Source organism: Ceratotherium simum, chromosome 8 (assembly GCF_057802395.1).
Source record: "Ceratotherium simum simum isolate JZ-2026a chromosome 8, ASM5780239v1, whole genome shotgun sequence".
Taxonomy (NCBI): Eukaryota; Metazoa; Chordata; class Mammalia; order Perissodactyla; family Rhinocerotidae; genus Ceratotherium; species Ceratotherium simum.
Window position 1 is genome coordinate 71609996 of NC_141907.1, and position 25262 is coordinate 71635257.

General features: G+C 37.8%; 1 protein-coding gene across 2 annotated transcripts in view; it reads right to left on the reverse strand.

Moving 5' to 3' along the window:
* Positions 1-616: 616 nt before the first annotated feature.
* The window catches only part of HSD17B13 (hydroxysteroid 17-beta dehydrogenase 13), a 30646-nt gene continuing 6000 nt past the window's right edge, over positions 617-25262 (reverse strand). Inside the window, exons 2-7 of one of the 2 annotated variants that reach the window (XM_004430927.3) lie at positions 18213-18320; positions 16995-17126; positions 15370-15476; positions 13246-13383; positions 10699-10815; positions 617-867 (exon numbers count right to left, since the gene is read on the reverse strand). In XM_004430927.3, coding sequence (XP_004430984.1) covers positions 777-867; positions 10699-10815; positions 13246-13383; positions 15370-15476; positions 16995-17126; positions 18213-18320 — 693 coding nt within the window. In that variant the 3' untranslated portion in view covers positions 617-776. The remainder of the gene's footprint in view (positions 868-10698; positions 10816-13245; positions 13384-15369; positions 15477-16994; positions 17127-18212; positions 18321-25262) is intronic. The other variant, XM_087434729.1, reaches the window with a different exon arrangement.

Consider the following 25262-nt stretch of genomic DNA (forward strand, 5'->3'; position numbering starts at 1 on the left):
AGTGTAGCTGCCTGCTTAAACTTGATCTCTAACCGCGGCTCACACTGTGTATTTGTTGACATTCTGTGGTCTAGAACAGTTTTAAACCTTTCCTGTGTAAATAAGTTCTCTTTGTATTCACTCCCAGGGAGATAGCTTTGTCCACCTTTAAACAGAAAGAAAAGAGGGCTGGCCCTGTCGCTTAGAGGTTGAGCACATGCGCTCCGCTACTGGCGGCCGGGGTTCGGATCCCAGGCACGCACCGATGCACCGCTTCTCCAGCCATGCTGAGGCCGCGTCCCACATACAGCAACTAGAAGGATGTGCAACTATGACATACAACTATCTACTGGGGCTTTGGGGGAAAAAAAGGAGGAGGATTGGCAATAGATGTTAGCTCAGAGCCGGTCTTCCTCAGCAAAAAGAAGGGGATTAGCACGGATGTTAGCTCAGGGCTGATCTTCCTCACACACACAAAAAATAATAAAAAAATATAAAAAAAAGAAAAGAAATGAAGTATATTAAAGAAAAATGACCTTTTAAGTATGTTGATTTAAGCACAGAAGTTTTTAAGAGGCATGGAATGAAAAATGGATCTGACTATTAAAACTACATTAATATTTTTGAGAAATGGAAAGACAGGTAATTAGTCTTGTTTATTCAACTGCTGCTAATGCCAACCCAATGTTTTTAATATTAACAGCATTGAAAAATGTGAAATCAAGCTTTGAAGCATTGACTTTAAACTTAGATCCACATCATTAAGGTGCATACATCTCTGGCTGGAGCTCATTTATTCACTTCATTTTGCTTTTGTGACCAATCACTGCTTCAAATTGAACATTCTGTACATGATTTATAGCTGCCAAGGCACGTTCAGGAAGAAATCTATATAAAAAAATGATGAAAAATTTTCAATTTAAAATCTTTGACAACAGAGTTCTTTTTTATTGTCAGTTAAAATACCCTAAGAGTTATCAGGTTTGCATTTAATTTTCCTCTGTTCTTCCTTTCTTCTTTCACAAACATCTACCTCTCTGTCTTTTCTTGTGTGTGGCTTTTAATACTCACAGTTCAAATATTATGCAAATATAAAGAAAGCACTGATACATACCACTCTTCTCACCTTCTCATCTTATATTCATAAAATATTATATGAGTAAAGATCTAAAACTGAAAGTCTGGGCTTATTGCTGAAACTGTCAATGAATCCTGATGCTAAGGGTTCACAGAGAGACACCACCAGAATCCATTCCATCCATCCCTCCACCTCTCCTTAAGTACAGTCATGTGCCGCCTAACAACATTTTGGTCAACGACAGACCACATGTACGACGGTGGTCCCATAAGATTAGTATCATGTAGCCTAGGTGTGTAGTAGGCTACACTATTTAGGTTTGTGTAAGTACACTCTGTGATGATCACACAACAACAAAATCTCCTAACAATGCATTTTTCAGAACATATATCCCTTTTGTTAAGAAACACATGACTGTATTTACTGAATATCTATTATGCACTCTATAATAACGTAGACTAAAGTACTTTAAAAACAGCTACTGCCTTTGAGGAGCTTATTGGTTGCTGAGAGGCTAAGGTGGCCATCTTGAAACAATTATTGAAAAATATTAACCACCTCTAATTAAGGGCTATAACTGTGAGGAGGTTTAATGTGGGTTGGAAAGCGTAAAGTTTAAAGTGAAGGAAAGCGTCAAAAGGACGATTGGATGCTCAAGGATGGGTAACATTTGAGTCGGCAGATGAAAGGAAGAGCGTATGAGTGAATATATAAGGAGGCAGACGTCACACATTCTGCAAAGAAAGTCATATTGAAAATCACTTTGGCATTGTTGGCTAATGCAAGATTTACCTCCCTGTCTTGAGGAGGTGGGTAGAGTGGAAGGTGGAGGAATAAACAAAGGGGCAGGGAAGATCTCGCTGGGAGAAAGACAAGTATAAGAAGAGAACTTGTATGGGCCTTTTAAATACCCTCACAAAGAAATTTTCATGCTAGTAATTGCATCTGCTCACAAAATTGTCTATTTCTGTAATAGGAATTAAATGCCAACAAGATTGACAATAAGTCCCTGAGTGACAAATCACCAAGACAGCTGCAGAATAATACCAAAGATTTTGAGACTTCTGTTTATTGTATAGGGATACCTACTCTCCAACTCCAGCAGAACAACTATGTTTATTGTCTTGGTCATATGCAAGTCTGCTATGAGTTTAAGTTTTTCAACATTAATATGACCTGTTTTGAGCTGCAGAAGAGTAGGAATCCCATTAAACTCATTTCCTACAGTGCTCAGCACCAAGACACTAATTCAGTCAACTCTTCAGATGATGTTGCTTTGAGGTTGAGGTTATGCTAACTTAAGTCAGTCTATTTAAACTAAAATGGAAGATTGAAATTGATCAGCAATGCAGTTTGTCCCTGTTCTTGAATTGTTCTATTCCAAGTTTTAGCACAGTTTATATGGATTTGTTTCAAAAAGGCTCAAGGTCTTATGAAGTTAGTATAGCTATCTTCTCACTGATACAATTTCAATTTATTATAAACCATTATTTAGAATAAAGAAGAAGAAAGCTGAGAGATTATCTCCTTTGGGTAAATAATCCTATTTCCTCTTACCATTTTACATAAATTCTGCTTCCTAAGCCTTTAATATCTGACTTCTGTATCTTTTCAATGGCAGGGGCTTCACTTGCATTATATTATTTTATTCTTATGGATTACTTAGAAAAGAGGTATTATCGCATTTTATATATGGGAAATCTGAGTCCATAGAGGTTAAATAACTTGTCCATGGTCAAAGAACTAATAAGTGGTAGAGTGGTTTTCTGATCTAGGAGGAGCCTTTGTTCTTAAGCACTTTACCATATTGTGTTCCTTTTAAAACAGTCTTTCCTTCAGTTAGAACAGCCTCCAGCAAAGAAGACGTGGAGGTGGTAGAACAAAATATTTAAGTACTGAACGACAAAAAACTATTAACCTGAAGTTCTATACTTAGTGAAAATATCTTTCAAAAACTAAGGCAAAATAAAGAATTTGTGAGACATACAAAAGGTAAAAGAATTCATAACCAGCAGAACTTCCCTAAGAAAGGATGTCCTTAAAGGATGTCCTTCAGGCAGAAGGGAAGTGGTACCAGATGGAAATCTGGATCCACACAAATGAATGGAGAGCATCAGAAATGTTATCTACATGGGTAAACATTTAAGAATTTTCCTTGTTATTTAAACCTCTTTAAAAAGATAATTGGGGGCCGGCCTGGTGGCATAGTGGTTAAGTTCACATGCTCTGCTTCGGTGGCCCAGGGTTCACAGGTTCAGTTCCTGGGCACGGACCTATGCACTGTTCATCAAACCATGCTGTGGCAGTGTCCTATATACAAAATAGAGGAAGATGGGCACAGATGTTAGCTCAGGGCCAATCTTCCTCAGCAAAAAGAGGAAGATTGGCAATGGATGTTAGCTCATGGCCAATCTGCCTCACACACAGACAAAAAGATAATTGGATGTTAAAACAAAAATCATAACTATATAATGTGGGGTTTGTAACATATGTAAAAGTAAAATGTATGACAAAAATAGCATAAAGCCTAGGATGGGAGAGATAGAAGTATACTGTGTAAAGTTCTTGATCTATACATGAAGTAGTATAATATCATTTGAAGGTAGACTGTGATAAGTTAAAGATGCATACTATGAACTCTAAAGCAGTAACTAAAATAGCAAAACAAAGAATTATAGCTAATAAGCCAACAAAGAAAATAAAATGGAAATATGAATTAACCCAAAAAAAGACAGAAAAATAGAAAAAAGGAAGCAAGAACAAATGGGAAAAATAGAAAACAAACAGCAAGGTTTAAAGTCAGCTTTAGATCTAACTATATCAATAATAACATTAAATGTAAATGGTCTAAATACCCTCAACTGAAAGGCAGAGATTGTCAAATTGGATTAAAACAATAGCCCAACTATATACTGCCTACAAGAAACATATTTCGAACTTACAAAAACAAATAAGTTAAAAGAACAGAATAAGATATATTATAACAACATTAATCTAAATAAGCTGGAGTGGCTATATTAATATCAGACAAAGTGGATTTCAAAGCAAAGTATGTTACCAGGGATAAACAAGGTCATTTCCAAAATGACAGAGCAGTCAATTCATCTAGAGGACATAATAATCCTAAATGTTTGTGAACATAATAACAGGGCTTCAAAATAGATGAAGCAAAAAAAGACAGAACTGCAAAGAAAAATGGACAAATTCACAATTATAGCTAGAGATTTCAAGACTTCTCTCAATAATTGGTGAAACAAATAGACAGAAAATCATTAAAGACATAGACAACCTAAGCAACATTATCAACCAATTTGACTTAAACTGATATTTATAGAACAGTCAACAACACAGAATACTCATTCTTTTTAGGTGTACTTGGAATGCTTATGAAGATAAACCATGTTCTAAGCTTAAATATGTCTCCATAAATTTAAAATATTCAAGTAATACATAGGAATTAAATTAGAAATCACTAACAAAAAGATCTCTAGAAAATCTCCAAATATTTAGAAATTAAAAAACATACTTCTAAATAATCCATGACACAAAAGAGAAATTAGAAAGTGTTTTGAACAGAATGTAAGTGAAAATATAATATGTCAAAATTTGAGGGACAGAACTAAAGCAGTACACAGAGGCAAATTTATAGCACTAAATGCCCATATTAGAAAAAAAAATCAATGAACTCAGCTTCCATATTAACAAACTAGAAAAAGAAGAGAAAATTAAATGGAAAGACTATAAGATCTTCTCAAAATATTCAGTAAAATCATTTGGCAAAATCCATATCCACTCTTTTTTTTTTTTTGTGAGGAAGATCGGCCCTGAGCTAACATCTGCCAATCCTCCTCTTTTTGCTGAGGAAGAATGGCCCTGGGCTAACATCTGTGCCCATCCTCCTCCACTTTATATGGGACGCCGCCACAGCATGGCTTGCCAAGCAGCACGTTGGTGCACGCCCGGGATTCGCCGCCGCAGCAGAGCGTGCACACTTCTCTGCTTGTGCCACTGGGCCGGCCCCCCATATCCACTCTTGATAAGAACTCTTACCAAAGTAGTAATATAGGGAACTTCCTCAACGTGATAAAGAGCATCAATGGAAAAAAAAAATACACAGCTGACGTCATACTTAATTGTGAAATACTGAATACTTTCCTTTTAAGATCAGGAAGAACACTTGGATGTGTGCTTTCACCAATCCTATCTGACATTGCATGGGAGGTGCTAGCCAGTACAATAAGGCAGGAAAAAAAACCATACAGATTGGAAAGGAAGAAGTAAAAGTATCTTTATTCGCAGACTATATGATCATTTATGTAAAAAAATCTGTTAGAATCTACAAAGAACCTACTAGAAATGAGTTTAGCAAGGCTGCTAAATATAAGATCAAAATGCAAAAATCAAATATAAATGGGAAACAGAATTAAAATGCCATTTGCAATAGCATCAAAAACATGAGGGCCGGCCCCATGGCTTAGCGGTTAAGTGCACGCACTCCGCTACTGGCGGCTGGGTTCGGATCCCGGGCGTGCACGGACGCACCGCTTGTCCGGCCATGCTGAGGCCATGTCCCACATACAGCAACTAGCAGGATGTGCAACTATGACACACAACTATCTACTGGGGCTTTGGGGGAAAAAAAGGAGGAGGATTGGCAATAGATGTTAGCTCAGAGCTGGTCTTCCTCAGCAAAAAGAGGAGGATTAGCATGGATGTTAGCTCAGGGCTGATCTTCCTCACAAAAAAAAAAAAAAAACATGAAATACTTTGGGACAAACCTGACAAAAAAGTGTGTAAGACTTGTACACTGAAAACTACAAAACATCGTGTAGAGATATTGAAGAAAATGGAAAAAAAAAAGGAAAGATATATTGTGTTCTTTGTATTCTTGGATTGGAAGACTCAATATTGTTAATATGTTAATTCTCTCCCAATTGATCTATAGATTCAACGCAATCTATAGATAGAAAAACAAGACCCATACATATGCTGCATACAAGAGACACACTTCAGACCTAAAGACACTCACAAACTCAAAGTGAAGGGATGGAAAAAGATACTCCACGCAAATGGCAATGAAAAGAAAGCTGGGGTAGCAGTACTCATATCAGACAAAATAGACTTTAAAACAAAAACTGTAAAAAGAGACAAAGAAGGGCATTACATAATGATCAAGGGAACAATCCAACAAGAGGATATAACACTTGTAAATATCTACGCACCCAATGTAGGTGCACCTAAATATATAAAGCAATTATTAACAGACATAAAAACAGAAATAGACAGTAACACAATAATAGTAGGGGACTTTAACACTCTACTTACACCAACGGATAGATCATCCAAACAGAAGATCAATAAGGAAACATTGGCCTTAAATGACACACTAGAACAGATGGACCTAGTAGATATATACAGAGCATTCCATCCAAAAACCGAAGAATACACGTTCTTTTCAAATGCACATGGAACATTCTCCAGGATTGATCACATATTAGGCCACAAAACAAGTCTGCATTTCAATTTAAGAAGATTGAAATAATACCAAGCATCTTTTCTGACCACAACGGTATGAAACTAGAAATCAACTATAGGCAGAAAATCAGAAAAGCCACAAATACATGGAGATTAAACAAAATGCTACTGAACAACGACTGGGTTAACGAAGAAATCAAAGAAGAAATCAAAAAATACCTGGAGACAAATGAAAATGAAAATACGACATGCCAGAATTTATGGGATACAGCAAAAGCGGTTCTAAGAGGGAAGTTTATAGCGATACAGGCATATCTCAACAAACAAGAAAAATCTCAAATAAACAATCTAACAATGCAGCTAAAGGAACTGGAAAAAGAAGAACAAACAAAGCCCAAAATCAGTAGAAGAAGGGAAATAATAAAAATCAGAGCAGAAATTAATGAAATAGAGACCAAAAAACAATAGAAAAATTAATAAAACCAAGAGCTGGTTCTTTGAAAAGATCAACAAAATTGACAAACCTTTAGCTAGACTCACCAAGAAAAAAAAGAGAAGGCACAAATAAGTAAAATCAGAAATGAAAGAGGAGAGGTTACAACAGACACCTCAGAAATACAAAAGATTATAAGAGAATACTATGAAAAGCTATATGCCAACCAATTCGACAATCTGGAAGAAATGGATAAATTCTTAGAATCACACAACCTTCCAAAACTGGATCAAGAAGAAGTAGAGAATTTGAATAGACCAATCACCAGTAAGGAGATCGAAACAGTAATCAAAAACCTCCCCAAAAATAAAAGTCCAGGACCAGACGGCTTCCCTGGTGAATTCTACCAAACATTCAAAGAAGACTTAATACCTATCCTTCTCAAACTCTTCCAAAAAATTGAGGAGGGGGGGAAGCTCCCTAACTCATTCTACGAAGCTGACATTACCCTGATACCAAAACCAGACAAGGACAACACAAAAAAAAGAAAATTACAGGCCAATATCACTGATGAACATCGATGCGAAAATCCTCAACAAAATACTAGCAAATCGCATACAACAATATGTTAAAAAGATTATACAGGGCCGGCCCTGTGGCTTGGTGGTTAAGTGCGCGCGCTGCAATGCTGGTGGCCCGGGTTCGGATCCCGGGTGCGCATCGAGGCACCACTTCTCCGTCCATCCTGAGGCCGAGTCCCACATACAGCAACTAGAAGGATGTGCAGCTATGACATACAACTATCTACTGGGGCTTTGGGGGGAAAAAATAAAAATAAATAAAATCTTTAAAAAAAAAAAAAAAAAAAGATTATACACCATGATCAAGTGGGATTTATTCCAGGGATGCAGGGATGGTTTAACATTCGCAAATCAATCAACGTAATACACCACATTAATAAAATGAAGAACAAAAATCACATGATCATCTCAATAGATGCAGAGAAAGCATTTGACAAGATCCAGCATCCATTTATGATAAAAACTCTGAATAAAATGGGTATAGAAGGAAAGTACCTCAACATAATAAAGACCATATATGAGAAACCCACAGCTAATATCATCCTCAATGGTGAAAAACTGAAAGCTATCCCTCTAAGAACAGGAACCAGACAAGGATGCCCACTGTCACCACTCCTATTTAACATAGTATTGGAAGTCCTAGCCAGAGCAATCAGGCAAGAGAAAGAAATAAAAGGGATCCAAATTGGAAAGGAAGAAGTGAAACAGTCACTATTTGCAGATGACATGATTTTATATATAGAAAACCCTAAAGAATCCACCAGAAAACTTTTAGAAGTAATAAACGAATATGGGAAAGTTGCAGGATACAAAATCAACATACAAAAATCAGTTGCATTTCTGTACACTAACAACGAAGTAGCAGAAAGAGAAATTAAGAATACCATCCCATTTACAATTGCAACAAAAAGAATAAAATACCTAGGAATAAACTTAAACAAAGAGGTGAAAGATCTGTACAACGAAAACTATAAAACATTTCTGAAAGAAATTGAAGAAGACACAAAGAAATGGAAAGATATTCCGTGCTCTTGGATTGGAAGAATTAACATAGTTAAGATGTCCATACTTCCTAAAGCCATCTATAGATTCAATGCAATCCCTATCAAAGTTCCAACAACATTTTTCACAGAAATAGAACAAAGAATCCTAAAATTTATATGGAACAACAAAAGACCCGAATAGCTAAAGGAATCCTGAGAAAAAGAACAAAGCTGGAGGTATCACACTCCCTGATTTCAAAATATACTACAAAGCTATAGTAACCAAAACAGCATGGTACTGGCACAAAAATAGACACACAGATCAATGGAATAGAATCGAAAGCCCAGAAATAAACCCACACATCTATGGACAGCTAATCTTTGACAAAGGAGCCAAGAACATACAATGGGGAAAAGAAAGTCTCTTCAACAAATGGTGTTGGGAAAACTGGATAGCCATATGCAAAAAAATGAAAGTAGATCCTTACCCTACACCATACACAAAAATTAACTCCAAATGGATTAAAGACTTGAATGTAAGACCTGAAACTGTGAAACTTCTAGAAGAAAACATAGGCAGTACGCTCTTCGACATCGGTCTTAGCAACATCTTTTCAAACACCACATCTGACCGGGCAAGAGAAACAATAGAAAAAATAAGCAAATGGGACTACATCAAACTAAAAAGCTTCTGCACAGCAAAGGAAACCATCAACAAAACGAAAAGACAACCTAACAATTGGGAGAAGATATTTGCAAACCATACTTCTGATAAGGGCTTAATCTCCAAAATATATAAAGAACTCATGCATCTCAACAACAAAAAACTACCAACCCAATTAAAAAATGGGCAAAAGACCTGAACAGACATTTCTCCAAAGAAGATATACAGATGGCCAACAGACACATGAAAAGATGTTCAAAATCACTAACTATCAGGGAAATGCAAATCAAAACTACAATGAGATATCACCTGACGCCCGTCAGAATGGCTATAATTAACAAGACAGGAAACAACATGTGTTGGAGAGGATGTGGAGAGAAGGGAACTCTCATACACTGCTGGTGGGAGTGCAAACTGGTGCAGCCGCTATGGAAAACAGTATGGAGATTCCTCAAAAAATCAACGATAGAACTACCATATGATCCAGCTATTCCACTGTTGGGTGTTTATCCAAAGAACTTGAAAACACCAATTTGCAAAGGTACATGCACCCCTGTGTTCATTGCAGCCTTATTCACGATAGCCAAGACTTGGAAGCAACCTAAGTGCCCATCAAGGGACGAATGGATAAAGAAGCTGTGGTATATATACACAATGGAATACTACTCAGCCATAAGAAACGACAAAATCCAGCCATTTGTGACAACATGGATGGACATGGAGGGTATAATGCAAAGTGAAATAAGTCAGAGGGAGAAGGTCAAATACCGTATGATTTCCTTCATTAAGTAGTAGATAATAACAACAATAAACAAACATAGGGACAGAGATTGGATTGGTGGTTACCAGAGGGGAAGGGGGGAGGGAGGAGGGTGAAAGGGATAATTCGGTACATGTGTGTGGTGATGGGTTGTAATTAGTATTTTGGTGGTGAACATGATGTAGTCCATGCAGAAATAGAAGTACAATGATGTACACCTGAAATTTTTACAATGTTATAAACCAATGTTACTGCAATAAACAAAAACAAACCAAAAAAAAAAAAAGAAAACTACAAAACATCGTGTAGAGATATTGAAGAAAATGGAAAAAAAAAAAAGGAAAGATGTATTGTGTTCTTTGTATTCTTGGATTGGAAGACTCAATATTGTTAATATGTTAATTCTCTCCCAATTGATCTATAGATTCAACACAATCTCAATCATAACTCCAGCAGGCTTTTTTATAGACTTTTAATTTTTAGCTACTTCACTATATTGTATTCTCTTTAAATTGTCTGTCCTTCGTTAGAACAGTCCCTGGCAAAGTTTGGGTGGAGATGCTAGATGTGGTAGAGAAAATGAATCATGATCTTTTTATAGATTGGGTAAGGCAATAACAGAGGAAACTTACCTGTTCTCCCCAGGGATGGAGAGTTTCCATGGCAACTTTCACAACTGAAAGACTCACCATAATGATAGCTCTGTTAGTGTTTTAGTATATTAGGTGTTTTGTGCTGTACTTACCTCTCTAGTGTTAGAGTGATATTGAGATAGGATGGAACAAAAATCATTTTCTTATTGGTAAGTATTCCATCTATCAAGCTTCTTGCAACTTCATCCGTCTCCAATACAGGCCATAGTCTATGATTAAAAGGAGAAAAAGTTTGGCTCTTTTTGTTGTTGTTGTTTTTTAATTAATAAAGGCAGGAAAATTAACTTATCTTTTCACCAAATTAGGATTTAAAATGCTCCAGGATTCACTACACGAATGCCACCTGCTCCCGGATGCCCTCGCATGCCATATTGATGTTTTGTTATCACAGTCTTACACTCTCACATCATAGTTGTATTTCATGGCTCACTCAATCAAACTTTCAAAATGGTGGAGAGGAATTAGATGGTAGAGGAGAATAGGAACCAGGAAAGGAAGACTAGTGCATAGGATTAATCATGGGACAGAAAGGAAATATCTGACATCTCTCCTCAGGGCTTGTTGGGACAGGGAGAGAACTCTATAGCTAAGTATACTTTCTTTCTTGCAGAGGTATCCCATAAAGCTGGATTGTTTTAAGGGTATTTAGTACTTGAGATTTACCTCTGACTTCCTATGTTGCAGTTTAATGAAAGTTGGAGATATGCACAGGGAGTATTACATTATAACTGGAGGTGTGACCTTGCTTATACTGAAGACTGTCTATGTGGGCTCTTGAGAAGTATTCATAACTACAGGTCCATTGTAGAATGCCCATTAGTGCAAGATGATGACAGGAAATTAAAACGTAAATGGATTGATAGTGTTGCACCAGTTAAAATGTCTGGGCATGAGTTGAATGGCCAGTGAATAAAAAGCTTGTGTAGAGGAGTTAAGTAAGCAGTGAATGTCATAACCTCCTTCCTTCAGATATTCTTGTAGTTTACTGCAGATTATTACGTGATTGAGGTTTCCATGGCATTGAGTGGCAAGCCAGTAGAGAGTAATACACATCCGTACTTTTCTAAATTATTGGGTTCTACTACTTCCCTCCCTGATTTCTCCTACCTAGTTGCACCTACCCAGTCTCTGAGCTAAGCCTGACATCAGTATATGGACATTTTAGCCTTTGTGAAGAAAATTCAGAATTCAGCAGTCTGGTTAAGACCAATCCTAAATCTTCAGCATTGCCTGTCAGCTCCAGGGGTCACCTCCAGGCACCACACCACCCAGGGTTGCATTAGTCCTACTCTTTTCTACTGTGTCTTCCCCACCAGTTGACATGGTACTCTTGGTACACGCTAAGCCTGAATGCTTACCAAGAGGATTTTTATTGGGCTCAATTTCCTATTTAAGAAAGCTGAGCCAGGAGTCCCAATCACACCACAGTATTTACCTATACATTGTGTACTTGTTAAGTGCCTATGGTCTAACACTGTCAAGGACTCCACCGCCAGGGAGTGACCACAGCTCCAGAGACAACACAGCTAATTCAGAGTTTCGGAGTTACTAGCTTCAAATGAGGCTGAGTTTGAAAGGGAATTTTTTAGCTCTTATGAGTGAATATATTTAGAACTAATTCCCTTCCAGGAATAAATTGGCTTCAGATTAGCAAGCTTAATATATTTTGTTAACTGACAACAGAATATATACTAGAATTGAGGCAAATTTGTGAGGCAGATGTCTTAAGTTTAGGGCCTTGTCTTCACCTTTCTGCTTTTTCCCTCCCTTTCAGGACCATTTCTCCTCTTATGGTCTCAAATCCTCCCTTATTAGAGACAAAGTTCTTGCAGAAATTCACCTTGACTAAGGGGTTAAGGACTCAATTCATTGCTGCTCTTAGGAACATGTGCATTTTTAAGGAGAACAAGGTGGTAACAGTGATCAAGTGCTTGTGGTTATATTTCATATATCAAAGTTTTCCAAACCTGTCTCCAGACTCACCTGGTATGCTTGAAAACAAAATAAAACAAAACACCTCATTCTTGGAGCTCATCCCAGCTTATTGAATCAGAATCTCTAAGAAAGAGCCTAAGAACATTTATTTTTTATCTAAGCTTAGGTGATGATTCTTAGAATTAGGCAAGTTTGAAAAATGTTGGAGTACTTTATGCTAGCATTGTCCCAGTGCTGTGGGAGATGGAAAAGGGGCATACACCTGTACCTTTCCATACTCTATTTGAGGAGGAAGAGCCATGAATGGGAGAGGGGGTTGTTAGGTGTCATTCATTTTGAGGTGTGGTTTCCAGCAGAGGACACTGTTCCTATCCCCTTAAGCAACCTCTCCAGCCTGCCCCAACCCCCACTCTCACTCCCTCTTGGCCCCTGAGTGTGTGCTGAACCTTTTACCTGGTCACAAAAATACCCAATTGCCTAATTCATTGGCAGCTGATCACTCCTGCTAGTCCCTAATGCATTTTTCCCCGTTGTTCATCTAATTTCTAAGTGAAAACTTAAAGGCAATACAGTAACGTTAATAAGAAAAAATATTTTTACTATTTTTTTCTATTTTCTCAGTTGACCCACCTAGAAATTTCTCATATAGTTTTCATATCAATTTCTCCTGCCATATTTCCATCCTAACTTGATTTTGACCTCACCTTGTGCTTGGGTTTTTGGTGAACCCGGTATTCACAAAAACAGGGCAGAGACACGAGGTTTTGATACCAGTTTTTCCCAACGCTTCAAGTTCTGATGTCAGAGCTCTGTGGAAGCCAACAGCAGCAAATTTGCTGGAACTGTAAGAGAATTATCCACCATCGTTAGCTATGGGCAAGTGAAACACAGTCCTCAGCTCTCCGTGAGAAGGCAACGTTGATTTGATTTGAGAACAAGTAGAAGCCAAACCCCCAAATCTTCCACTTGAGTATTCATTTTCATTTACATTTTCTTATAGGATTTCACAGAATTCTCCATGTACCAATTTCTTAAGTAGTAGCGATAGCAATAGAACAAATCCTAATAACTTGTTGACTGGCTTACTACTCACTTTTCCACCCTACATGTAAGGTGTTCCATTCAATCTTCGAACTGTTTTCTAATCAGTTTTTATTGCTGTTTTTGCTTTGAAAAATATGAATCAGGGAAAGCATATGTAGAAAACATATTTAGTCCCGCAAACTTCTGTGAGACTCTACACATTTCTCCTCTCTCTCGATAACTGAGTTGATACTTTCTCTCTTGACATGGAGGCCACTTTGGCTTCTTAATTTCATTTTAAAGATTTGGAGTAAAAAGACTTCAGGAAGTGTGTGTATGCGACCTTCAGCATATCACTTTATCTTCTTCCTTTGATTTTTCTGATCTTTAAAATGCAGATAAAATATAGGGCTGTCTTGAGGATTAAATCAAGTAGCATATGTATAATAACTTTATTACCTATAAGGATCTATGTAAATGTTAATTGTATTTTTGAGCCAGGTGACAATAAGAACAATAAAGTTAAAGACTGGCTGCTTTCCTAAAGGGGAAGAAAAAAAGGAAAACTATTATTACATTGGGTTTCCACATTTCTAAACATTAAAACAATAGTGAATGTTTAATCTGTGAAATTCTTATTTATGTTTTAAGATGGTAGAGGCAGCTTGAAGCAACCATATGTATGTACAGTGATACCTTAACCTACACTGAAATTGAACTATATCTGTGACTATATTCAGTGTCAGAAATAATTTGGTTCATGACTAAATTTAACCTTGAACATGGATGTATAAGTAAATAACAAATCAACTAACTACCCACCCCCACAATCACCCACTGATAATCATGTGTTGGCAGTTACAAAAAGAACTGACCAAAATGTTAACAAGTTAAATTTATCTATGAGGTTGATATAAAGCAAAAGGAAATGAGATGCCATTAAAGGAGTTTACAAGGAAAATATATTTTGCAAATAGTGTATCCTTAGGGTCTCCCACCTTTTTCTTTTTCTGTCCTTGGTAGAACATGGAGTGTGCTATCTGCCTCTAATCAGGTAAAGGCTTTCAATTTCACTCTCTCTCTCTTTCTCTCTCTCGCACACACACACAGACACACAAAGACACAGACACAAAGACACACACACAATCTTTCATGACACAAGCACACTGGAAAATGTTTTGATCCAGGGGCCACTCTGGGTAGCTTATCTTCGGCATGCAGGCCATGGCATAGATTTGTGTTCATTTGGACTTCTGTATGTTTTGCTTCTTAGTCTGTGGGTTCCCTGTTCCTTTTATCAACATCTACTCATTCCACGATACAATGGAAACATGTATAGCGTTACTGTGTTCTTTCATTGCTCTACAGAGGAGTTTTCACAAGTCCAAAAATATTTTAAATGATTACGACCAGTTTCATTGTTTTAGGAAAAATCATTTTTAGACGTTTATTCTAAACTACTACTGGGAAGGCCCGGTGGCTTAGCGGTTAAGTGCGCGCGCTCCGCTGCTGGCAGCCCAGGTTCGGATCCCGGGTGCGCAGCGGCGCACCGCTTCTCTGGCCATGCTGAGGCCGCGTCCCACGTGCAGCAACTAGAAGGATGTGCAGCTACATACAACTATCTACTGGGGCTTTGGGGGGAAAATAAAGAAATAAATAAAATCTTTAAAAAAAATAAATAAATAAATAAACTACTACATAAGTTCTGTAAATCCAAATTACCCTGCTATGAGGACTGGAATCTGAGTTATACTAAACCCTTAAAAGTATAAAAATACATAGCACTGCTGGAAAGTAATACTTACCAATACGGAATAAGATAAGGAATCACTCCATGGCCACACACTGAAGCCACCGTGACAATGTGGCCATGATTTCTCTTCATCATTGACGGAAGAAGTGCTTTTGTGATCTTCAAGGATTGTTGCAGAAAGAGAAGAAATGATGACACAGGTGTTAGGTTTCCAGATTAGGTAGTTTTATTTTTAAGACCAAATGGCATTTGAGACAACTTTTGCAATGAAATGAAATACGTGCCATGATTACACGATTACTTCTATGCAAATGATAGAAATGAAACAAGGATTAAAATGTATTGGTTTGAGCCGGCATTGAGTGCTGTAAACTGTATATCATATGCCAACAACTCATCTTAATATTCCCCCTTCTTTCCTTCAGAGGGAATCAAATATCTCCTCTATGGATATATCATCTAAACAATATTATTAAGGGAAAAATTCAGAGTTTTCAGAACTGAAAAAATTTCCTATGGTAATCTGGTATCATGTGATTTTTTTGTTTTGGGGCTTTATCACTCTAATGAGAAGGGTTGAAATCTTGTGTACCTATATCAAGTTGAGTAGAAAACGCTAAGAGTTCTGTACTGACCCACAAGCATTATGCATTGTGATTAGATTTAGTATCTCCCTATTTGTAAAACTGTGCATTATATGTTGATGTTACAGGAAACAAAAAGTCTTTCTTTATCTCCAAAAAGCTTTACTGTTTTGTGAGAAATATTGATAATATTTTATGAGAGTTTTATAGACCCACGCTATGGACCCCATGCTGATGTGTAGAGCCAGAACTGCCAGTCCAAGCCACCCTCAAATTCCTGATCTGCAGAAACTGTGAGAGGAAAATGAATATTTATTGTTGCTGTAAGCCACTAAGTTTTGGTATAATTTGTTATGCAGCTATAGATAACTAATACATGAGGTCTCTATGTAGTTTGGTGGGCATAATAATCAATTATCATTAGCATGTGTGAGGGGTTGGGGAGGATGGGGGGACACATCTCTTTTTTTCTTCTCTCTTCCAGCATCCAGATTTGCCCTATTTCTACACTAATATTGCGGCACTGGAAGATTAAGTCGTATAAATGCTCTCTGCAAAGGCTATTTCAGTCTCCCAAGAAACTAACCAATTATAAGAGGTCTCTATAGCCATATTTCTAAGTTCCAGCATGGATCTAGAGCTCATCTCAGAGTTCCTTCCAGAAGAGCCCCTAACCCCTGCATACATCCGAGTAGTGATTTTTGTTGTCCTTTCAGTTCTAAAATTCTGTGACATGAGGTCACAAGTGAATGTACACTGTATATATTTTCTCTAAAGCACTGAAAACACGTACCTGACAGCCCTTAGCAAACCTACACAAATATTTTTTGAGCACCTGGTATGTGCCAGGCTTTGTGTTAGGTATCAGTGGATAGGACAGACTAGCTACTTTCTGTTAAGTTGTGGCCCCTTGAACTCTGTGCCCTTCTGTCAGAGACTCTTCCACTCAAACTAATTTGATGGTTCTTGATTTAAGGTAAAGATCTGGCCAGTCTTCCACCCAGAAGGATGTGAACTCAATTATGAACTTCATGTGCCTTAAGAGGATGAGTCAGACATGCACAAACCAGAAAAGTTTCTGACTCATACTCACCCAAAAATGTCCGAGGATGTTGACCTCAAATGTTTTGGAAATCTCTTCATCCTTGGTACTAAGAAGATCAGCTGGATATATTGTCCCAGCATTATTCACCACGATAGTTACATCACCCACTTCTTTCTTTACCTTTTGAAATGGAAAGAACATGTATGTTATAGAAACTCATAGTTTTGGGATTGATATCATCCAGGGATTAGATTCTTTATTCTATTTGATGAGATCTCTGAGTTCAGGCAGCTTTAGGCTAGCTCAAGTGGTGGTTGCAAAGGGAACACCGTCATAAAGGTGGGATAAACTGTTATTTTAGCATCCAAATTTCAATAAATTTTTAAAGTTGATCGATAAAGTGAAATTAATATTTGTGTTGATTAATAAGATCTGACTAAACATTTTTTTTTTTTAAAGATTTTATTTATTTATTTTTTCCCCCCAAAGCCCCAGTAGATAGTTGTGTGTCATAGCTGCACATCCTTCTAGTTGCTGTACGTGGGACGCGGCCTCAGCATGGCTGGAGAAGCAGCGCGTTGGTGCGAGCCCGGGATCCGAACCCGGGTCGCCAGCAGTGGAGCATGCTCACTTAACCACCAAGCCACGGGGCCGGCCCTGACTAAACATTTTTAAAGTGGTTATTTAGTGATCCTGCTCCACTTAGTCTGGCTAAACCTCTCTGGGCCTCAATTTGCTCATCTGTCAAATGAGGTTAATAGGGTTTTTATAGGGATTAAGTTCAAGAATGTGATAGTTTATCAGAGTGCTTGGTTCATTGTGAGTATTTGATATTTACTCTTCTAAAAATTGTTATAATAATCACTAATATTACATTTTCTATAGAAGACTAGATTAGCACCAACATAAATAAAATCTCACACAGGAAATAATTAAAGTAAAAAAAAGAATTACTGTTAAAGTAATAGGACTAAAACAAAAGTAGAAAGTGATCTTTTTTCCTGGTGGTAAATCTTTTCTCCGTCACTCTGTACCACTGCTCAAATTTCTAATCAGAATGAAACTGATTAATAATATGAAATAATAATAGGCAGAGGTGAGTGGATTATATGCAAGGAAAAAGTACTTCCTTCCTTATTCACACAACTACCTCAGTTAGCAGAGGCTAAAAATCTAATTTAAATCAGGCAGTCATAAAGAACCTTTTCATTTTCCACGTGAGTGGACACAAAATTATTTGAAGAGATTTGTATCCTGAAGTCTCACCTGGCTCACAGAGTTATAAATCTCTTCTCTGTTGCTGCAGTCTACCACAAACGCATGTGCTGTAGCCCCTAGCTTTCTGCATTGAGCTGCAGTTTCCTCAACACCGCGCTGAAATTGGAAAAAACAAATTCAGAAAGATGTAGGTCAGTTAGGGGACAAGAGTTGGGGAGAAAGGACTGGAGAAGAAATTTTTTTAAAGATTAAAATTCATGTACGAAATGCCCTCCTTACTTGTAAGAAAATTTAGTGAGAGACCCTGCCTAATTCTCAAAGAGACTATACCCGGCTTTTCTACCAGGGAACGCTCGTATTAGTCCTGTGTTTTTATCTTGTTTTGCTACATTCTCAACAGCCATTCTGCACCAAAGCAAAAAAAAAAAAAAAAATTCCTTCACATTTTTCCAGCTTTTCCTCTTGGGTTGGAGGTTGTGCAGGAGGTGGTTTCTGTAAAGCAGGCTACTCTCATAGCTTGAAAAACATGCTTGAGAGATGTTGCTCTTTATTGTGTCATGAAAGGAGACGTTTGAGTATGGAGAAGAAAAGAAAACAACAATTAATTTAACATATATTTGTTGAGCGCCAACTATCTAATACGCAGTAAAGCACCAAGTAGTAATTCTAAATTAGTGGTAATTTTATAAACTATGTACCTCTGCCCATCATACTTTCGTCAATGATTCTGATTTAACCCTCTAGAGGGCAGGAGAAAGAAGGACCTTTATTTGAGGAAGTCTTTCTTTTTTTTTTTTTATTATTTTATTGAGGTCATATTGGTTTATAACATTGCCTACTTTCAGGTTACATTATTATATACCAGTTTCTGTATAAACTGCATCAGGCTCACCCCCAATAGTCTAGTTTTATCCATTACCATATATATGTGCCCTTTACCCCTTTTGCCCTCCCCTCTACCCTCTTCCCCTATGGGAACCCCTAATCTGTTCTCTTTATCCATGTGTTTGTTTATCTTCCACATGTGAGTGAAATCATACGGTGTTTGTCTTTGTCTGGCTTATTTCACTTAACATAATACCCTCAAGGTCCATCTATGTTCTTGCAAATGGGACAATTTTGCCTTTTTTATGGCTGCGTAGTATTCCATTATATGTATATATATATATATATATACCACATCTTCTTTATCCGTTCATCAGTTGATGGGCACTTGGGTTGTTTCTACAACTTGGCTATTGTGAATAATGCTGCAATGAACACAGGGGTGCATAAAACTTGTTTTTTTGTGTGTGAGGGAGATCAGCCCTGAGCTAACATCCATGCTAATCCTCCTCTTATTGCTGAGGAAGAGCGGCTCTGAGCTAACATCTATTGCCAATCCTCCTTTGTTTTTTCTTCCCCAAAGCCCCGGTAGATAGTTGTATGTCATAGTTGCACATCCTTCTAGTTGCTGTATGTGGGACGCGGCCTCAGCATGGCCGGAGAAGCGGTGCGTCGGTGCGCGCCCAGGATCCGAACCCGGGCCGCCAGTAGCAGAGCGCGTGCACTTAACAGCTAAGCAACCGGGCCGGCCCTGCATAAAACTTTTTGAATTGTTGATTTCATGTTCTTTGGATAAATATCTAGTAGTGGGATAACTGGATCGTATAGTATTTCTATTTTTAATTTTTTTAGAAATCTCCATACTGTTTTCCATAATGGCTGCGCCAATTTGCATTCCTACAAGCAGTGTATGAGGGTTCCCTTTTCTCCACATCCTCTCCAACATTTGTTATTGTTTGTCTTGTTAATTATAACCATTCTGACAGGTGTAAGGTGATATCTCATTGTAGTTTTGATTTGCATTTCCCTAATAATTACTAATGTTGAACATCTTTTCATGGGCCTGTGTTCCATCCATATATCTTCTTTGGAAAAATGTCTGTTCATATCCTCTGGTCATTTTTTGATCAGGTTGTTCATTTTTTTGTTGTTGAGTTGTATGAGTTCTCTATATATTTTGGAAATTAACCCCTTGTTGGATATATGATTTGCAAATATTTTCTCCCAGTTTGTGGGTTGTCTTTTCGTTTTGTTCCTGGTATCCTTTGCCTTGCAGAAGCTCTTTAGTCTGATAAAGTCCCACTTGTTTATTTTTTCTTTTGTTTCCCTTGCTTGAGTAGAGACAGTATTCAAAAAGATGCTGCTAAGACCGATGTCAAAGCGTGTACTGCCTATATTTTCTTAGGAGTTTTATGGTTTCAGGTCTTACATTCAAGTTTTTAATCCACTTTGAGTTAATTTTTGTGTATGGTGTAAGATAATGGTCTACTTTCACTCTTTTGCACCTGGCTGTCCAGTTTTCCCAATACCATTTATTGAAGAGACTTTCCTTTCTCCATTGTATATTCTTGGCTCCTTTGTCAAAGATTAGCTGTCCATAGACGTGTGGTTTTATTTCTGGGCTTTCAATTCTATTCCATTGATATGTTTGTCTGCTTTTGTGCCAATACCATGCTGTTTTGATTACTATAGCTTTGTACAATATTTTGAAGTCAGAGATCGTGATGCCTCCAGCTTTGTTCTTTTTTCTCAGAGTTGCTATGGCTATTCAGAGTCTTTTGTTGTTCCATATAAACTTTAGGATTCTTTGTTCAATTTCTGTGAAGAATGTCATTCGGATTCTGATTGGGATTGCATTGAATCTGTAGATTGCTTTAGGTAATATGGACATTTTAACTATATTTATTCTTCCAATCCATGACCATGGAATATCTTTCCATTTCTTTCTGTCTTCTTTAATTCTGTCAATAATGTCTTATAGTTTTCAGTGTATAGGTCTTTCACCTCCTTGGTTAAGTTTATTCCTAGATATTTTATTCTTTTTGTTGCAGTTGTAAATGGAATTGTATTCTTGACTTCTCTTTCTGCCAGTTCATTATTAGTGTATAGAAATGCAACTGACTTTTATAAGTTGATTTAGTACTTTGCAACTTTGCTGTAGCTGTTGATCATTTCTAATTGTTTTCTGATGGATTCTTTAGAGTTTTCTGTATATAGAATCATGTTGTCTGCAAACAGTGAGAGTTTTACATCTTCCTTTCTAATTTGGATCCCTTTCATTTCCTTTTTCTTGCCTAATTGCTCTGGCTGAAACCTCCAGGACTATGTTGAATAAGAGTGGTGAAAGTGGGCACGCTTGTCTTGTTCCTGTTCTCAGAGGGATGGCTTTCAGTTTTTCACTGTTAAGTATGATGTTGGCTCTGGGTTTGTCATATATGGCCTTTATTATGTTGAAGTACTTTCCTTCTATACCCATTTTCTTTAGAGTTTTTATCATAAATGGATGTTGGATCTTGTCAGATGCTTTCTCTGCATTTACTGAGATGATCATGTGATTTTCAGTCCAATTTTATTAATAAGATGTATCACATTGATTGTTTTGCAGACGTTGAACCATCCCTGCGTCCCTGGTATGAATCCCACTTGGTCATGGTGTATGATCTTTTTAATATATTGCTGTATTCAATTTGCTAATATTTTTTTGAGGATTTTTGCATCTATGTTCATCAGTGATATTGGCCTGTAATTTTCTTTTTTTGTATTGTCCTTGTCTGGTTTTGGTCTCAGGGTAATGTTGGCCTTGTAGAATGAGGTAGGAAGCGTCTTGTCTTCTTCATTTTTTTGGAACAATTTGAGAAGGGTAGGTATTAAATCTTCTTTGAATGTCTGGTAGAATTCTCCAAAGAAGCCATCTGGTCCTGGACTTTTATTTTTTGGCAGGTTTTTTTTTTTTTTTTTAAAGATTTTATTTATTTATTTTTTCCCCCCAAAGCCCCAGTAGATAGTTGTATGTCATAGCTGCACATCCTTCCAGTTGCCGTACGTGGGACGCGGCCCCAGCATGGCCGGAGAAGCGGTGCGCACCCGGGATCCAAACCCGGGCCGCCAGCAGCGGAGCGCGTGCACTTAACCGCTAAGCCACGGGGCCAGCCCAATTTGGCAGGTTTTTGGTTACTGTTTCAATCTCTTTACTTGTGATTGGTCTATTCAGATTCTCTCTGTCTTCTTGATTCAGGTTTGGGGGGTTGTATGATTCTAAGAATTTATCCGTTTCTTCTAGGTTTTCTATTTTGTTGGCATATAGTTTTTCATAGTATTCTCTTATAAGTTTTTGTATTTCTCTTGGAATCTGTTGTAATTTCTCCTCTTTCATTTTTAATTTTATTTGAGCCTTCTCTCTTTTTTTCTTAGTGAGTTTGGCTAAAGGTTTGTCAATTTTGTTTATCTTCTCAAAGAACCAGCTCTTAGTTTCATTGATCCTGTCTATTGTTTTTTGGTCTCTATTTAATTTATTTCTGCTCTGATTTTCATTATTTCCTTCCTTCTGCTGACTTTGGGCTTTGTTTGTTCTTCTTTTTCTAGTTCTGTTAGGTGTAGTTTAAGATTACTTATTTGAGGTTTTTCTTATTTGTTGAGGTAGGCCTGAATTGCTATAAATTTCCCTCTTAGTATCACTTTTGCTGCATCCCTTTTGCTGTTATTGGGGCAGTCTCTGAATGAGTGGCAGTTGGTTTCCCTTAGCCAGTGTTGCCTCCATGACATCCTTCATATTTCACTACCGCAGGCTAAACCCTGGACTATCAGCCTGAAATTCCAAAGAACAGACTCTAACAAAGATTAGAACACTTAGTCACAGAGCCAATGTCCCCTCGTAAACTTTTTGGGGATTGCAGAGGAGTAAAGAGGGAGGACAGGAGCATCTTTCATCGATTTAGGCTTTGGCTGATAGCTTGCTCATTGCAAGATTACAAGAACGACTACACACTCTTGACTCTAGAATCAAGGTTGGTAGAGAGCATTAGTAACCAGAGCTTTCATCAGATGCTTTGATTGGAGAATTAAAATTTCTTCAATCTTATCACTTGAGCTAGAGCACTGCAAAATGTAATGCCTTGTCTTTTTGTAAGCAAAATCCTTGTTTTAGCTTCAAATCCAGTGTGCATTGTTCACTCCACTTATCACAGTATTCCTAAAATAACAGTTTAGATTGAATGAGGGCAAACTGCTAACATAACTCATCATGTAAGGCAAAAGAAACCACCTGTAGGAGTGACGTCAGTGTCATGGTGGAGTGAGCTTTCCCATAAACTCTTCCCCTGATAAGATACAACAAAAGGAACAGTCACAGATCAACAATGGACTCCTAGACAGCAAAAAGCAAGATCAGAAAGATCCACACTGCCCCACATCTGAGAGAGGAACGTGCTGGGCCCCTGGAGGAAGTGGGGAGAGGTAAGGAGAACTCCTCTCCTTCCCCATCAGATCAGCGATCCTGGTCCATGTGGCTCCCAGAGAGGGGGGAGGGGCGGCCCTCTGCGGGGAAACTGTAGCTCTTCGGGCTCTCTGAGCCAGTGGGAAACTCCCACACAGAGGACTCAGAACTTCTACAGGGCTACCATCAACATCTGAGCACCCCAGGAGAGCGGATAACAAGGGGCGAGCGAGAAGCCCCCCATGCCAGGGACCCAGCAGGCAAAAGAGAGAGCCCCACCCCTCCCCACATGCTGGACACTGCAGCTTAGCTGACCAGACCAGACCAAGTGGCTGGCAGATCACAGCGAACAGCTGGGGCAGAGCGCAGAGGGCTCAGATTACACAGCCCTTAACCCCCATATGGTGGCGGCGGGTGGAAATTACAACCAGATATTTCCAGGATGAGGAAAAATAAAGCCAATACAGGAACCACAATGCAAAGGTACATGAAATCACCAGACCAGAAAGAAAATGACAAGCACTCAGAAACCAACCCTGAAGACACAGAAATCCATAACCTAAAGACAGAGATTTCAAAATAGCTATCATAAAAAAACTCAACAAAATATGAGATGACACAGACAAACAATTCAATGAGATTAGGAGTTTCTTCACAAAAGAGATTGAAATCATAAAGAAAAACCAATCAGTACTGATGGAGATGAAGAACACAATGGAGGAGATCAAGGAGAATCTGGAATCTTTAAAGAACAGAGCTGACAAGATGGAGGAAAATTAGCATTTTAGAGGATAGGAATACAGATATTGTCCAGATGGAAGAGGAAAGAGAACTAAGACTAAAAAGAAATGAAAAAGTCTCCGAGAAATATCTGACTCTATTAGGAAATGTAACATAAGAATTACAGGTATTCCTGAGGGAAAAGAAAGGGGAAGAGGAACAGAGAACCTATAAAAGGAAATAATAGATGAGAACTTCCCAAATCTGGGGAAGGAGCAGGAAATACCAGTAAGTGAAGCCAATAGGTCACGTAAATATGTCAACAGGCAAAGGCCCACTCCACGACACGTAGTAGTAAGGCTGGCCAAAGTCAATGACAAAGAAACAATATTCAGGGCAGCTAGACAAAAACAAAAAATAATGTACAAAGATACTCCCATCAGGCTCTCAGTGGATTTCTCAACAGAAACTGTATAGGCTAGGAGAGACTGGAGTAATATATTCAAAATACTGAAAGACAAAAACTTTCAGCCAAGAATACTCTATCCAGCAAAAATTTCCTTCAAATATGATGGAGAAATAGTAACTTTCCCAGATAAACAAAAGCTAAGGGAGTTCATGGCCATGAGAACACCACTACAAGAAATACTCAAGAAGGCCCTCAGGCCTGAAAAAAAGAAAAGAAAGGGAATACAAAGCTTGGAGCAAGGAGAAAAATAGGTAGACAGAATCAGAAAAATAGTAGATCTTTACCGGAATAGGTTAGCAACCACTTAAATACCAAAATCAAAGATCAAAGGAAGGAATTCACCAAAAATAAATATAACCTCATCACTGTAAACACACACCCACAACACAAGATAGAATAAGGTATAACAAGAATGACTTAGAAGGGGAAGAGAAAAGTGATTGAACTGACTTAGTATAAGGAAATAAGAGGCCATCAGATAATGGACTATCTCATACACAAGATTTTTTATACAAACCTAAAGGTAACCACTAAACAAATAATCAAAACAAAATCACATATGATAAACAAAGAGAAAACTAGAAGAGTCATAAGACAGAACAACCAAACTGAATTGGCAGTCTGAAACAAATGGGACAAGAAACAAAGGAAA